This window comes from Musa acuminata, chromosome BXJ3-9, assembly GCF_036884655.1.
Source record: "Musa acuminata AAA Group cultivar baxijiao chromosome BXJ3-9, Cavendish_Baxijiao_AAA, whole genome shotgun sequence".
Taxonomy (NCBI): Eukaryota; Viridiplantae; Streptophyta; class Magnoliopsida; order Zingiberales; family Musaceae; genus Musa; species Musa acuminata.
This window is the reverse complement of record NC_088357.1, coordinates 44493762-44509704: the sequence shown is the minus strand read 5'-3', so window position 1 is coordinate 44509704 and position 15943 is coordinate 44493762. Positions and strand designations below refer to the sequence as shown.

At 36.2% G+C, this 15943-nt stretch overlaps 1 protein-coding gene across 2 annotated transcripts; it reads left to right on the top strand.

Annotated features, from left to right (window-relative positions):
- The first annotated feature begins 50 nt into the window (after positions 1–50).
- LOC135649714 (uncharacterized) lies at positions 51–15221 on the top strand. Of its 2 annotated transcripts, XM_065168395.1 has the most exons (19): positions 51–418; positions 2717–2832; positions 2974–3132; positions 4063–4125; positions 4199–4288; positions 4449–4742; positions 4924–5021; positions 5958–5993; positions 6332–6452; positions 6548–6784; positions 9234–9329; positions 9422–9487; positions 9722–9760; positions 9863–9997; positions 10287–10648; positions 12947–13040; positions 13855–14046; positions 14517–14641; positions 14738–15221. In XM_065168395.1, exons 2-18 carry the CDS (start codon positions 2734–2736, stop codon positions 14610–14612), a joined length of 2277 nt encoding a protein of 758 aa, XP_065024467.1. In that variant the 5' UTR covers positions 51–418; positions 2717–2733; the 3' UTR covers positions 14613–14641; positions 14738–15221. The 2 variants fall into 2 exon arrangements, with proteins under 2 accessions (XP_065024467.1, XP_065024468.1); XM_065168396.1 differs by lacking the exons at positions 12947–13040; positions 14517–14641; positions 14738–15221 and having other exon boundaries at positions 278–418; positions 13855–13992.
- The last annotated feature ends 722 nt before the right edge of the window (positions 15222–15943 follow it).

Sequence of the window (15943 nt, the reverse complement as noted above, 5' to 3'; positions counted from 1 at the left end):
AACCAATCGAGCTTCCTACTAAGATCTCGTTTCAACGGTGCCACACGAAAGCCCTAAATCTCAGATCAAGGTTTGTAGAATCGGCACTTTTCGGAGACCCATCGCCGGAGCGCTCTCCTCTTTTCCCCCACCGTTGCACGTCGAATTCACTCACACATCGCTCTTTCGTCATCCCTAACCTGCGGCCGGAGAAGAACCCTCTTTTCACTCGATCGGCGGGTTTCGCTGCCCTTTACATCTCCCTTGGGAATTGATTGCAGCAAGTCCACCCGTCACCCTCGGCCGTCGTGGCGCCACATCCCTCCAAATAGCAGGTAACGGGCGCGTGACCAAGGATATATTCCGCTGGCGGTCGGCGACGTTCTCCGGATTTGCTTTTGGTAGAGGGGTTTTCTCTTTCAATCTTATCATCGTCAAGGTTTGCTCCCTTTCTTTCCCTGAATTTTTTGCTTGCTTTTCTTTCCACATATTATTTACCGAAAAATACCATTTTTCTTTAATTATCTTGAATGTGTTGTTATTCTCCTCATCTTAAAGAATATGGATTTATGAATGTGTAAGATGAAGGAATGAGAGCTAATGTATATATCATGTGCAACATGAATTACCGTATCAATAGAAAGATTTTCATTTTCCTGCTGGATTGGATTATGGATGATTCCCTGTGTTTGCCTTGTCAAAGTTGCCCTAAGAATTATGCTAAGACTTATATTGCTACTCCGTTAAGTTTAAAATTAGAGTCTATTGTGGATTACATTCAGAAACAGGCCCTACCAATTGCAGGATGGAATTGTTTTTCTTTTTTTCCAAAACGAGCTGTGGAAATAATCGGATGTAAAAGGTACTTTAGGTTGGATTTCCGTAGCATTGGATTGGGTCTGGGTTGACCCAATCTGATCTGGCTCCTAACCATGTGTAGGCATAGTGAGGAACATCAGACCATTAAATGAGGTTTGCTGGTTGAGTCAATCGTGTTCCTTTTTAGTGTTTATTCAAGGATATACCACATAGCAAAATGAATGCTATCCTGCATGAAAAGCAGTTTCTTCTTTTTCAAAAACTTTTTAAGGACACAATATTCAAATTGTAGCATTAAATAAAAACTTGATCACATCCTTTTCATTTTCACTCCTTGAAGGATTACTGATAATCTTATCTAGCAAGTTAATTGGATTTAAAATAGGAAATTCGTCTTTGAAATGAATGCTGATCAGCTGATTAATGAACTTCCATTTCCTGAAACTGAAAGCTGAAATTCAGCTTGCTGAATCAAAATAACGAATGGCCATATGTTGTAGTTTTGATGCCTAGTTTAGACAGATTTCAGAAAGTAAGACCTGTTATCTTAATTGGTTTCAGTGTTGTTCTTTTCCTTGGTTTCATTAGTGTCAAAATCCCTAAATTATGTGCTTCAACTTGTTTGAGGACATCGTTTGTGTCACATTTTTTATGTTTTTATTTTTTAAATCTTTAGAGGACTAAAAACAATATGAAGTTTTATGCAATCTACATACCTAGTTCTGGTATTGATTGATGATATATGTATATGGTGGAACCTAGAGCTATTCTTCACTTATTTATTATGCAACTTTTTATTACTTTTTTTGTTTGCTCTATTTTTGTGGTACAATGTAATGCGACTTTCAAGCGGTACTTTGTTTCTTTTGTTATTTGCACTATTTTTGAGCTACAATGTAGTGAAACTCTGAAGTGGCATTGTGTTTCTTTTGATGTTTGTGTTAACTTGTGGTCGAACATAATACAACTTTGGAAACTTCATAATTTACATGTGAAGCGATAACACTAAGAGAATTGAATTGCACATTGTCAAGAAGGATGGGTTAGTATATTCAGAAAAGTTAATGTACATGTAGGGCATATTCAACCATTGTTTACCTTCCAGGTGGTTGGTCAGTTGGGTGCATGTTTGTGATTGACTCTTTAGAAAACCACAGAATATTAGGGAGTTTGAGCACATTAGCAAGAAAACCCTATTATATAATATATCAAGTTTACAAAATCATGGATAAGGGTCCAACTTTTGTAGCGATTATAATAGTTTGTTCTTTAGAGGTTATGCCTCCATCAGCATGGAATTTTCCTATGAAGCATCCGAATTACTTATCCATTATTTAAATTAAATGCCTTGTGTGCTATCATCCTTTGTTGAGTGCATCACCGGTAATGAACTAAATCTTAGTGCTATAATCTATAGAATATTGAAATTATGGCTTTTTTTTCCAAATTAAAACGCTAAACTAAACCCCTGCACCAGTGGGGAGCATTATTTTTGGGACACATCCTATTTTAACTGCATGCTTGTGTATATCAGGGATGATGGTGTGCTAATCCAAAGATGGCGTAAGCCTTCGTGTCTTGCATAATATTATGTCTTCTTGAACACAATGTAGTTGGTGCAAGTGCATCTAATTTCTTGTTTATGGTTATATTGCATGTGATGTGGTCACTTGATTTAACTGCATGCTTGTGTAGATCAGGGATGACATCCTGTGCCTTCATGTCTTATGTGATATCATGATTTATTGAACACAATTTACTGGATTTAAGTGCATGCAATTTCTTGTTTGTGGTTTTATTTCATGTGATGTGTTTAATTGATTGTTTGTTTCTTACATCTTTAATAAGTCAGTTGCTGTTTAGTCTTAAATTATCATACTATCTATTTGATCTAACTTAAAAGTTGTGCATGTTACAGGAAAGCTTCAAGCTGCAATGCACCGTGTGGCCAGTGCTGGTAACACTTCCAATTCAACACGTCCTAGAAAGGAGAAGCGCCTAACATATGTTCTGAATGATGCAGATGACACAAAGGTAATTACATTTCTGATTCTTGATATATTTCTGACCAGTGCCTTTGTATATGATGATGGTGCCTTTGTGTTCCAAGATTATTTTTGTAAGTTTGTCACCAGACATATTACATTTTATTTCAATTTTTGTCCTTGGATGCAGCATTGTGCAGGCATTAACTGTTTGGCCATTCTAAACTCTGCAACTCCCAATGGTTGTGATCATCTCTTTACTGGGAGCAGAGATGGGACACTGAAAAGATGGGCTCTGAGTGATAATGATGCTACCTGTTCGGCAACATTTGAATCACATGTCGATTGGGTATTTTTCAATGCCAGAATTTATTTCTATTTTATAGTTCAATTGGATCTTTCTTTTCTTCTCTTGTTTTCCCTGTAACCCCCTGGAATCTCTAACATGCTGAAGAGTGTTCAGGTAACAGGAGACTTTTAGTGGAAGCCTAGGATTCGAGAGGGCATATTATCTGTTTTCAATTGATTAGCCAATCTTACCCTCATAAAGTTCTGCTGCTTATTCTGGTTCTAAATAGAACAATTGTGTAGCATTAAAAATTTGCACAAGCAAGTGAAATGTGCAACAGATGTTAAAAACCTGACCACAATAAGCTGAAAAAAAGTAATTTTAGTTATGTAGAGATTTACACCTTAGTAGTGTTTGATTATAGAAACTACATAAGCAATTATACAATACAAACATAATCTAAATAAATTGTCAGAATAAAAAATATAAATTGGAGATATGTAAGATATGTCATGCTCTACAACATCAGAATTTGAAGAGAATGCTACAGATCTACAAAAGGTAGTAGAACTATAAGAGCATTTGATTTGAAGAGAGTCTCCAATAGTTGCTGCCTTGAGAGTCCTCTTTCAATTTATTTTCCTATATCATGGATGAGCATGCATGATTTCTTTTGTTTTTCTATCACCTAGATGAAGTTGAAGTCTATATTGGCCAAGTAACAGAAACTATTTCATGCACAATCAGTAACTATGGTGGTGACACAAACCAAGGACCTAATATCACGATCCATGCCAATAGATCCATTATCACTGCCCATATAGACATGGCAGTCAATTGCTGCCTTTATTATAACGAGTGATTGTCGGCTTAATCATGCCTTTTTTTTCACTAAAACTTAGTAATTTGCTAAATAATACATGGCAGCTTCATGCTGGAAGTTATTTTCGGGCAACTTTGGTTATCTTAGTTAATGCACTTGTTATGCAGGTCAATGATGCAGTTCTGGCTGGAAATAATCTTGTTTCCTGTTCCTCTGACACCACTCTGAAGGTTCTACACTTCAAAAAGATTGTTTTAATCTTTGAAGAAATGACTTTTTGTTAACTCCATCTTTTTTTATCAGATATGGAATCCCTTGTCTGATGGTGTTTGCAGTAGAACTCTTCGACAGCATTCTGACTATGTTACTTGTCTGGCTGCTGCTGAGAAAAATGTAATTATTTATGTTCTCGAGTTCATGTAACAAATAGATTACTTTTTGTTTTCTGTTTGAACAATATGCTGGTATTTCTTTTAGTTTTTTTATTTTTCATGTTGAGAGACACTTTATATGTCAAAGTTTCTGATTGTTTTTCTAACATCGCTCGTGTTAGAGCAATATAGTTGCCTCTGGGGGGCTTGGTGCGGAGGTTTTCATATGGGACATTGATGCAGCACTTCTACCACTTGCTAAGACTGTTGATCCAAAAGAAGAAGAACTTCCCAATGGAAATTTGGGACTTCCTTTGTCAAGTTTACGTGGTATGAATACTGGCAACAACATGTCTTTTCATAACAACCAATCCCGTGGATATAGTCCTATTGTTGCCAAAGGCCACAAGGAGTCAGTTTATGCATTGGCAATGAACGATAGTGGGACCTTACTAGTTTCAGGTGGAACTGAAAAGGTACTGATAGATTCTTTGTACTGAATATACTGGTTTCCATGACATTCAGATTGCCAATAATGTGCAGATGTTTCTTATGAGGATTTTTTATGGCTATACTGCTAGATATCATGTATGATGTTTGATTTTACATTTGATGTTTGTATATGAAATATTTAATGTACATACTGGCTTTCTGTAGGTTATACGGGTTTGGGATCCAAGAACTGGTTCAAAAAATCTGAAGCTTAGAGGGCATACTGACAATATTAGGGCCTTGCTTCTTGACTCCACGGGCAGGTGTGTAGGTTTCATGTTTTGAATTCAGTATAATGTAAAATTTCTTATCTACTCTATTGTGTTTTTACTCATATATGATTTTTTGCACATGCATTGGCATGTTTCAGTGAGATAGGCATGTGCCTGGCTGGTCTAGTACCTGCACAGTGCTATGCTGAGGCGAGGAAACCCTTCTCAGAAGTTTATATGCATCTCATGGTTTCTTGGAAATATAAATTGAAAAAGAAATCACAGTAAACCAGCTGCGAAATTTGGTCCATGTTGTTTGACACTTGGAACGTATTTGAATGACGTTCAGTATGGGTGTTGGTCATGTCACTTGTTTACCTTTCTGTTCATTTTCATTTTGGTTTATCAATACTTCATCATTGTAGTAGGTATGCGACTGTCATATGATTTTCAGCACATGAATAGGCATGTGGCTGGCATGTTTCAGTGAGAGAGGCATGTGCTTGGCCGGTCTAGAACCAGCACAGGGCTATGACGAGATGAGGAAACTCTTATCTGAAGTTTATATACATCTCAGTTTTTCCTGGTAATATAAATTGGAAAAGTAAATCACAGTAAACCAGCTGTGGAATCTATTTCATGTTGATCGACATTTGGATCCTAGATAAATAATGTTTAGCTTTAGGTAGCATTACAAATGCCACTACAGTCTGGGTCTTTGTCATGCCCCCTGTTTACCTTTCCATACGTTTTCAATTTTGGCGACTTCTAGACTGCATCATAGTCATATTTTAATTTATTAAACATTAGTATAATTTTCCAATTACTTGCATACTATGTGCTTTGACTTCGATATACTTAATAGTTAATACCACACTTGTATTTATCAGGACTTGTCTATAATGAATATTTTTGTTGTGTGTCATTGTCATAATTTATAGTGTGCTTGGTGCTTGTAAAGACTTGGTTTGTTAATCTGTTTTGCAGGTTTTGCTTATCAGGGTCGTCCGATTCAATGATCCGGTAACCAATGCCCCTCTCTCTCTCTCTCTCTCTCTCTCTCTGCCCCTCACATTCTCTCTCTCATTTCTTATTGATTTATGCACAATCTATCTTTTAATATTGATTTTATGTTTGGTTTTAATAGCTTAGGCAACATGTGATTTGGAGATAACTTTTCTCTTTATGTATAATTTTTAATGTTGATTTTGTGTTTGGTTTCTTTCGACGTTGATTTCTATCCCTATGCCAGTTCTCCACATGGAATTAGTTAATGTTGTTTAACTAATAGCAATCCTGCAAGTCCTTTCCTTTTTGTGGTTGGGTAGTTGTTTAGTCTATCACATGTTATTTTTTTGTAGTCTGTGGGATCTTGGTCAACAACGATGTGTCCATTCTTATGCTGTCCATACAGACTCAGTCTGGGCACTTGCCAGCAATTCAACATTCACACATGTTTATAGTGGTGGGAGGGACCTATCTGTAAGTATAGGAATTCCCCATACCTTTCTTTTATAAAGATCAACTGTTCTGCATTCTCTAATCTGTTCTTTTCCATATGATTCTGTATATGTTAGTTGTACCTGACAGACTTGTCAACGAGGGAAAGCCTTTTGCTTTACACAAAAGAACACCCAATTCTACAAATGGCCTTGCAGGATGATAGTATATGGGTTGCAACGACAGATTCTTCTGTACATAGGTTGCCAGCAGAAGGATGTAACCCTCAGAAGGTTTTTCAAAGAGGTGGTTCATTTTTAGCTGGAAATTTGTCATTTACAAGGGCAAGAGCTTCTTTAGAAGGATCTGCTCCTGTAAGCCACACATTGCAATGCATGATATATTGTGATAGGATATTATTTCAAGATAGTCTCCCCTGACTAGTTTGTTTTTTGTTATATTTGGTTATCTTGATTATTTTTCTTTGATTAGGCATTATTAATGTTCAATGCTGTATCTAGGATCTGATCTAACCATTCACCTACTTTTTGATTGAGCAAATCATTTTTCCCTGACTAGTTTGTTTTTTGTTATATTTGGTTATCTTGATTATTTTTCTTTAATTAGGCATTATTAATGTTCAATGCTGTATCTAGGATCTGATCTAGCCATTCACCTACTTTTTGATTGGGCAAATCAATTTTTCCTGACTAGTTTGTTTTTTGTTACATCTGGTTATCTTGATTATTTTTCTTTAATTAGGCATCATTAATGTTCAATGCTGTATCTAGGATCTGATCTAGCCATTCACCTACTTTTTGATTGGGCAAATCTTTTTTCCTTTCAAGTCTACAATTTGATGAAATGTGAATTGGACTATACAGATTTTTTATAACTGCACATCCATGTATTTGCTGCTCAGTAGTTGTTGCACTTTCCTGGAATTTAGTCGAACTTTTTTTATTATTCTCTATGAACATTGATCCTGATTTTTTATCTTCGTTCTGGCTTTGTAACATGTAAAATCTGACAATTCTCATTGCACACCAGGCCAAATTCATTAGAGATAATTGAGCCAAATTTGGTTGACATCTTTAACAGAAATGTTCAAGGGTGAAAATAATTAGTGGTTTGTGTGCAATGAAACTTTTGATGAAGTCCCAGGTCTTGATTCCTTTTGAAGATAATATCAGTTGTCTAGGATTGTTTAAACTGATAAATCTGTCATGTGTTTTACTAGAGATGGTCAAACTAACTGAATGGAAGAACTATAATGTAAAGTTTTGGCCTCAGCACTTGTGGCTTGAAGTTCTTCATACTATGGGTCTAAATAGGTTCCCGGGCGCTTGCCTAGGCGCTCAAGTGAGGGGGCCTCGCCTCACCTGAGTACCTCATAGATTCACTAGGCGATGCACTTCAATGAAGCACCGCTTGGGCGCTCCCCTGAACCCAAGCATCGAGCGCTTCGGGCAAGCACTCGATAGAAACCATGCAACCGAACCAGACTATTAAATCCGGTTCGGGTGAACAGTAGCTAGTTGGTTTGATTGAACCAACTAAATTACATAAAGTTACTTTATTAGCAAAACCCACCCCTTGCCCGCCGCCCCCCCCCCCCCGCGTAACCACGAGCAACCCTAGCGTAGTCACTGCCTCCGCCATTGACGCTTCCTCTGTCGCTACCTTTGCCGCCTTCGCCGTCAACGCATAGCACTGTGCTTCCTCTGTCGCCGATGGACGAGTCCGAAGGTGTAGCTTTCATGCGTAGTTCCCTCCACCATTGTTGCTTTCTTGTGCAACTCCTTCCATTGTTGAGGGAGAGGATCGTAGCTTCCTCCGCCATCAATGGACACATATGAAACTTACTTTGCCCATGACGTCGTCGTCCATAGCTTCGGACATCGCCACTATTGTTGTCCGAAGCTTTCTTCATTGCTACTACTACCGTCTGCAGTTTCCTCCACTGCCGCTATTATCATCCTAAGCTTCCTCACTGCTATCATCCGAAGCTTCCTTTGTCGTTGTTGTTGTCGTCCGCAACTTCCTGTCATTGCCGCCTTTTGGAACTTTCGAAAGTTTCTGCGTCACCGCTATCCTCTTCTTCCCCACGTTCCACCGTCGATGACTTTTTTCTCCCCTCTAACTACTGCTAACAATAGATTAAATATTGTTAACTACTCTTATCATATAATTATCCATATTTAGATTTTAATATTATTAATCTCTATTTATCAATTTATTATTTTTTATATTTTAATATTTCAGAGCACATCGCTTCACTCGGGCGAGCGCTTAGCGCCTCGGGCGTTTTGGGATCTTGACGCCTAACGCTTTTTAAATCACTGCTTCAAACTCTTGAATGAAGTATTTGATTCATTCTATAGTAAGCTTGTTCGGCGAGGCTTCATTGCTAATCAAGAGTTTTCCCTTTTGCTACAAATTAATTGAATCTTGATTAAAATTGTTATTCTTAGGATAACTTATGAATATGGTGTTTGTGCTTTTCTAATTTTTGCTTCTGCTATAAATTGAATCTTGATTAGTTGTTGCCCTTTGAGTAATTTTTTAATATGGTACTTGTAATATTATTTGAGGAACCTGAATGCAATTTTCATCAGCACAATAGTTATCTCTGTACGCACCTGTCCAATATGTTCCAGTACAAATAACAGGACAAATTATAAGGAAACTTTGCAAATTGCGAGTTCTCTAGGAATTATTAATAGTTGTTTTCAATTTCCTATCTCTGTTGGAGAGTAAATATGACCTTAATATATCATAATTATCTTCATCAATTATTTAAGTAAATACTTCTTTTTACAGGTTCCTGTGTACAAAGAACCATCTTTCACTATTCCTGGAATCCCAGGAATTGTACAGTATGAAATCTTGAATAACAGGAGACATGTTTTGACAAAGGTACCTTGTATCCTTTAGATACTGCTCTCAGTCCTGACAGTGAAGTTAGCTTTAATAGCTCAAAGGTGATGATTTCGACATGTTCTTTACAGGATACATCAGGTTCAGTCAAGCTGTGGGAGATTACCAGGGGCATTGTGATTGAAGATTATGGGAAGGTTCTCTTCTATACCTCTTGGAAATGCGTTGTTGTTAAATAATAACTTGAATTTATTCTTACAATTTTAAGAGGAAAAAGGAGTGGATGTGTAGACTTTTTTAATTTGTCCATTTTGATTTTATGACTTTTAGTGTATCTTGTGGCCTATAATACATTGACAGTGGGACCATCTTAATCTAGAGGCATTGTTCTTTCAATAAGTATTTATGCGTCAATTTTTTTCACTCTGCAGGTTTCATTTGATGAAAAAAAGGAGGAGTTATTTGAAATGGTACTTTATCATGAAATGATAATGCCTGATGTTACATTACATATTCTAGTGGTATCTTTCTGCTATATCCTTCAAAAATTATTTTGCTATTTGTTTTTCAAGGTGAGCATTCCTGCATGGTTTGCAATGGACACTCGACTTGGAAGCTTGTCTATTCATTTGGATACCCCTCAATGCTTTTCTGCTGAGATGTATGCTGTTGACTTGAATATATCAGGAGCACCAGAAGATCTGAAGGTAAATCATTCATCCAGTGTTTTGTTGACCTTTCTAAAAATTCTGACTTGGCTTCTTAGAAGCAAACAGTTTATAATAACCTTTGGTTAATATTCCAAAAATATAAGGTGACTTGATAACACATATTAACCTCAAATATATGTGGTCTATGGATGGACAGAGATATAAGTTTGCGATAATTAAATATTTTTAGCTATTTTGTGGAATGTTAAACATGTTGGGAAAGAAAATTGATCTTCAGTAGTAATAACTAATAAGTTTAACAATGTAAGATCTGTGAATCCTGCAGATTAACTTAGCTCAGGAGACACTTCGTGGTTTGTTGGTCCATTGGGCAGCTAAAAGAAGGCAGAGATCTGGATCACAAGCTTCGTCAAATGGAAATGTCGCATCTTCAAATGATGTCACTAGAAATCTTCCACATTCAAAAATTGAGGTGGATGATGGGGCAGAAAACAACACATTCATTGTGCTTCCTTCTTTTGAATTTGCTACCGATTCACCTCCATCCATAGTTACGGAGGGTTCGCATGGAGGTCCTTGGAGAAAGAAGATAACAGATTTAGATGGCACAGAAGATGAGAAGGATCTTCCATGGTGGTGTATGGATTGTGTTTTAAATGGACGATTACCTCCAAGGGAAAATACAAAGTAAGATATATTTTCTTTCATTCTGCTGTAAAAAAAAATTCCTATTTTGATTTCATTTTTATTTGCATGTACCTTAATACTTAAATGTGTGTTTGTGCATTATGATCTTTTAAATTAAGTATACTATTTCTTGTTCTGTTTCTGTATTTCAAGAGCCAAAGTACAACTTTATGTCCTGAACTTGTTGGATAAATTGTGGTAACTTTAAGAAAATTAATCACGAGAGAAAACACAAGGAATTCCTAATGGTGTTTCAAATTATTTTTATACTATTTTTTTAATGTTTTTCTAGCATGTTAGATGAGTTAATAATATGAGAGTTGGATGCTTATAGGGTTGTGTTTGTCAAGCATGATTGAAACTTACTTGTCAAGTTTGGTATTTCATGATTCTGTTGTTTCCTATAATTTTCATTTTTTGGGTTAGCATATAACATGTGTTATTCTGTATACCTATATAATTAACAAAATTTGCTATAAGCATAAGATAAAGCATCCTTTCGACCATTGTAGTCTGAATTGAACAAGTTTGCGAAATTGGGAGGCATAATTTTATGATGTGTATACTATAGTGGGGGATCAAATAAAACGACAGGAATAGTTTGGGTTAACTTCAAAGACATTTTTTTATTTATTTGATTTTGTATTGTTTCTTTTAACAGCAATATACTAGAAACAGTGGTCTTTTAACAAGGTGCTCCTGGTTGCCTGTTACCTTTGTTATCAAGGTCAAGTAACTTGGAGGAAAAAAGAGGAAAATGGTTGTAACATCGTAATCAGGATTTACTCCCTTCTAGTTTTGTGGTTTGCTTCAATCTTTCTATTTTTCTGCTGTCGACTACTGATGGGTGACTGTTGGCTCTCTCAAGAGCCACAAGAGCGGTCATGATAAGTTATGTTGGAAATTGGAACTGCAGGAAAATTGATCAGCTCCTTTCATGTTCAATGCATCGGAGTTAGTGCAAGTAGTCAGTCCATAATCCAGTTTATTAACTGATAGAATTTAATAAGGTGAGATGGATACCCTGATTTTGTCCGTGGATTGAGCCTTTGTTTCCTTAGTATGTTAAAATGTGAAATCATTAATGTAAAGTGAATGTGGTATACCCACCAAACTACGTAAGTGTATACCTTGATGTAGGTGGGGCATTGTGGCTTGTTAAGTATATAATTTTCCATTGAAATATCCATTTCATACCGATGAAAATCTTGATTAACTCCACTGTTCAAACAGCCTCTCTGTGCACCATCTTCTTCTTCTCTCCTTTTGAGAAGAAAATTGAAAAAAAAAATCAAGATGTAGATAACCATATAACCAACTGTCATTTAATAAAATATATCACCAATTATAAATTTTTACAGGAAACCTTTATATGCTTACTGTCCATTTAGCACCAATTCAATTCATTGGGCCACTCCATATGGATTAAGGAGCACTGTAGATTCAGTTGACAACCAAAATGTGATTTGACTTTTAAGTCAGTGGTGAGGATGTTGTGATAAATTAGTGGGAGGTGATTTCAGTTTAGTTGCACACGAGGCCTGGAGGAGTACCTGAGGTATATGGTATCCTAACAAGGACATCATGGATTTGTAGCAAAAGAACATGTGATGTCTAAATACTCCAAATATTGGAAAACTTAATAAATATGTTGGATATAGAAGCTGAACAGCGACTATCTATCATGTGTTTTTGTCATATAGTTCTTGCTTCTGGTTGTTTTGGTGTCTTATGTGAATTCGTTAGTATGTCTATCTACTTCACTTTTTCTTAAGTTTCCAAATCTCCCACCAATTTTCCTGCAAATTTAGATGCATTTCTCGTGGTAGAAGAACATAACACAGTTATAAAATTCAAAGTGGCTAACACAGTTATAAAAAAAGAAATTTTCTTTTTTTAAGAACCTGTTGACCTGTGTTTAGTAGTGAATCAAGATTAATATATTCCCCACATTTAGCTGAAATACTCCACACTCTTAGATTGGTATTAGTGGTGGAATAGGTTTGTATTGTTTTAGCCTCCAGATTTGTTTCTTAATGCAGCTATATTTGGTTTCCATTTTCTTGTTGAATTTAATTGTTGTCCTATATTTGATTGAGATGCTACTATATTAGAAGTATTATGTGCTCAAGAATGAGAATTCAGGTTACATTTATTTGTTATGGGACAATGCTTAATTTTTGTGTTGTTTATCTTGGAAATTTTGTCACCGTATTTATTTGTTATGGGACAATATTTAATTTTTGTGTTGTTTATCTTGGAAATCTTGTCACCTTTCAGTTGCTTTATTCTGTGTAGATGTAGCTTTCATTTGCAAGCTTGTGAAGGTTCAAGTGTCCAAATACTAACACAAGGTAAATTGAGTGCTCCACGGATATTGAGGATTAACAAAGTAAGTATCTGTTTTAAGCACTGAGCATTTGACACCAAGCACTAAGTATTTGGCACTAAGTTAGGTTTCTGTAATATGACTTAAGATGTGCAGTGTTTTGTTGCTTTTTGTTTGCCAAAATATCGTAACATACTCTAGTTGTTATGGCCTCTGAAGTGTCCTAATGAGGCTATTGAAACAAAACTTGAGTGGCATATTCTATTTATAAGAGAATGGTGATATACAAGGAATGCATTTCAATATCTTCAACTTGTTGATAATAAATTTTCTGTTCATGTTTTGTGGTGTGAAGCAGCTTTATAACAATTACATATGTTCAGTGAATCAGTGTACATATGACAAATGAGGAAGTCATATTTTCACTCATTTAATTTGCAATTGGATGTGAGGTAGTCAATAGAAATTATATACTTATGATGGCTTCATGGCCCACTGACGTTCTATCATTATCAATAAAACTAGAATGTAATACACTACATATATATTGGGTCATGACTTTCAAATTTCTTGGAAAATTTTGGATGATGAATTTTCTTAATTCGAGTGATAGTCTATTGCTTAATGATCTGTATTGGGCCTTGAAAACTCTTTGCCTGTTCAGTTTGATGATTATGACTTCATTCTCTATTGTTGGATGCGAAGTGCAACTTGGACTAAGTCTTGTCGTATCGTTTAGTTTTCTTTCTTATATACAATGACCTTTTCATTTGCTTTTCTTCTGAATTAACTTTGTAAGGGAAGTGTATTATATGAACACCCATGATATTCTTTAATTCATCATTGATAGGTTTTTTCTATTATCTTACCTTTTCAGGTGATTAATTATGTCATTGAAAAGATGGTTCTTGACAAACCATTGGATGGTGGAAGCTCTGATGGAGCATCTGGTTTGGGATTAAGTACAGGACCATCCCAGCTTTCAACCCTTGGAGACGTTTCTCTACGGCCAGGGATGAAGCCATGGCAAAAGATGAAGCCATCAATAGAAATTTTGTGTAATAATCAGGCAAGTTCCAAGGAAATCTACATTGGATTTTCAGGCTTTTGTTTTCATTCTGTAGTTATATATCTTCATCATATCTAAACATTGTGCATGTTGGCTTCCTTCATCAGAATTTAATGAGGTCGCTGGGAACAAGCATTACACACCTTCACTTCTTATGTTTACATTTAGTTCACTGTTTGGTCTTATCTTTGAATACTTTCAACTGCTGTCTAGTTGTTTAGATGTGATTGTATCACGTATCATGGTTATGTTCTTGTCATATATTGGTGTCACTACTATGGGACTTTTCTTAGTTGAATAAAAGAGAGTGAAATAATAAGGAAATCAGTATCTGGAATATCACGAGTATTCTTTGTTTTTGACCAGTGAAGAACCTCTAATGTACTTAGATTGTTTGATTTCATGATACCTATGGTCTCTTCTGGAACCTAAACAACTAATATAGCAATTGTATATGGACATGAGTGCAGGTCCTATCACCTGAAATGAGTTTGGCCACGGTTCGAACATACATCTGGAAGAAGCCAGAAGACTTGGTGCTGAATTACAGACTGGTGCCAAAATAAATGAGCATGAACTCTACCATAAATAAAAGGTCAGAACACCACAGCTATGCTGGTTGTTGACTGATGTGCATGACATAGCTGTTATGTAATGTATTAAATGACTTTGTTTTTCCTTTTTCATTCAGCTTTTAAGTCTCCTGCGTTTTCGTCACTTAGTAAAGCATGGAATGTTGGGTTGGAGTGGAGGATCCTGCTGCTGGATGCGTGATACATGGTGCACCGATTCCTCAATGCGCCTATGGGTTTGCGGCCGAGCTGATACTGCTGCAGCATTGTAAATTTGGAAGTCTGCTATGTGAAACTCATATTGCACTAAATCTATAACTCCTTGAGCCTTAATAATCCTGTGCAGATGCTATGTTTTAGCTGTAAGCTTGATTGTAAAAAACTTGCAAAATTTTCAAGCAAACAAGTCGATGGTTGTGGGACATTGGGACTAATGTGGATTGATGGTTGATTTTGCTTGTTGAAGCATATCATATTGTAATCAGAAAATGATAGAAGGGAGCATCCTTGATGTGAAGAGTCTTTAACTCAGGTATTGTAAGAAAAATATGGCACATGTATCTCTTTATTACACAAAGCATACATGAATTGGAGTTGGAGATCTGATGAAACTGTGTTGTGGTTCCTTTGAGCTGTTGCAGATTCCACAGTATTGGAAATGTTGTCATTTATTCTAGTGTCATGCAAGTAATCCAAGTGGGTGAGGCTTCTTCCAAAAAAAGGGTTCTCCCAAAAGTGGATTTGGACTATCCATCCCAAGTGTGCAATGCTTCTTCCTAAAGATTCTACCAATTCCTCACCTAAAATCAAGTGGTCACCTAAAGTTATGTACTCTTCTTATCTCAATCCTAGTCTTGTTTGCAAATTAGGAAATGTCTCCTTTAAGCTCTCTCTCTCTCTCTCTCTCTCTCTCTCTCTCTCTCTCTCTCTTATTTTTTGGGAATGTGAGTTTGCCTTGGAACTTTGTTCTATAATCAAAGATAACCTCAATGTGTACTATCAATTTTTTGAGGATTGGGGTAATGGGTCATGGCTGATATAGATCTATAATTCCTCCACAAAAATAGAAATGAGATCATGCACTTCTTCCCCCCATATTCTATTGCAACTGTGGAATCTGTACAGTGATGTCTTTGCATTAGGGGTGGAGACCAAAGTCTTGAAGATCTCATCATATGCTTAACAGGTCAGTTTTATCAAGCATTCCTACTGGACTGGTGGGACTGATCCACCCAATTTTGTAATCTGCCTAATAGTTCTTAATGATGAAATAGATCCCAAGAAGTCATCCTACAACATCATAAAGGAAAAAACCTACTACATTG

What these genes read in the sequence shown, in the direction of transcription:
- LOC135649714 (XM_065168395.1), top strand. Translation starts at nt 2,734, where the DNA reads ATGCACCGTGTGGCCAGTGCTGGTAACACTTCCAATTCAACACGTCCT. An exon ending in CCTCTGACACCACTCTGAAG is followed by an intron (nt 4,126 to 4,198) that starts GTTCTACACTTC and finishes TTTTTTTATCAG; the next exon opens with ATATGGAATCCCTTGTCTGA. An exon ending in AGGAGGAGTTATTTGAAATG is followed by an intron (nt 9,761 to 9,862) that starts GTACTTTATCAT and finishes TTGTTTTTCAAG; the next exon opens with GTGAGCATTCCTGCATGGTT.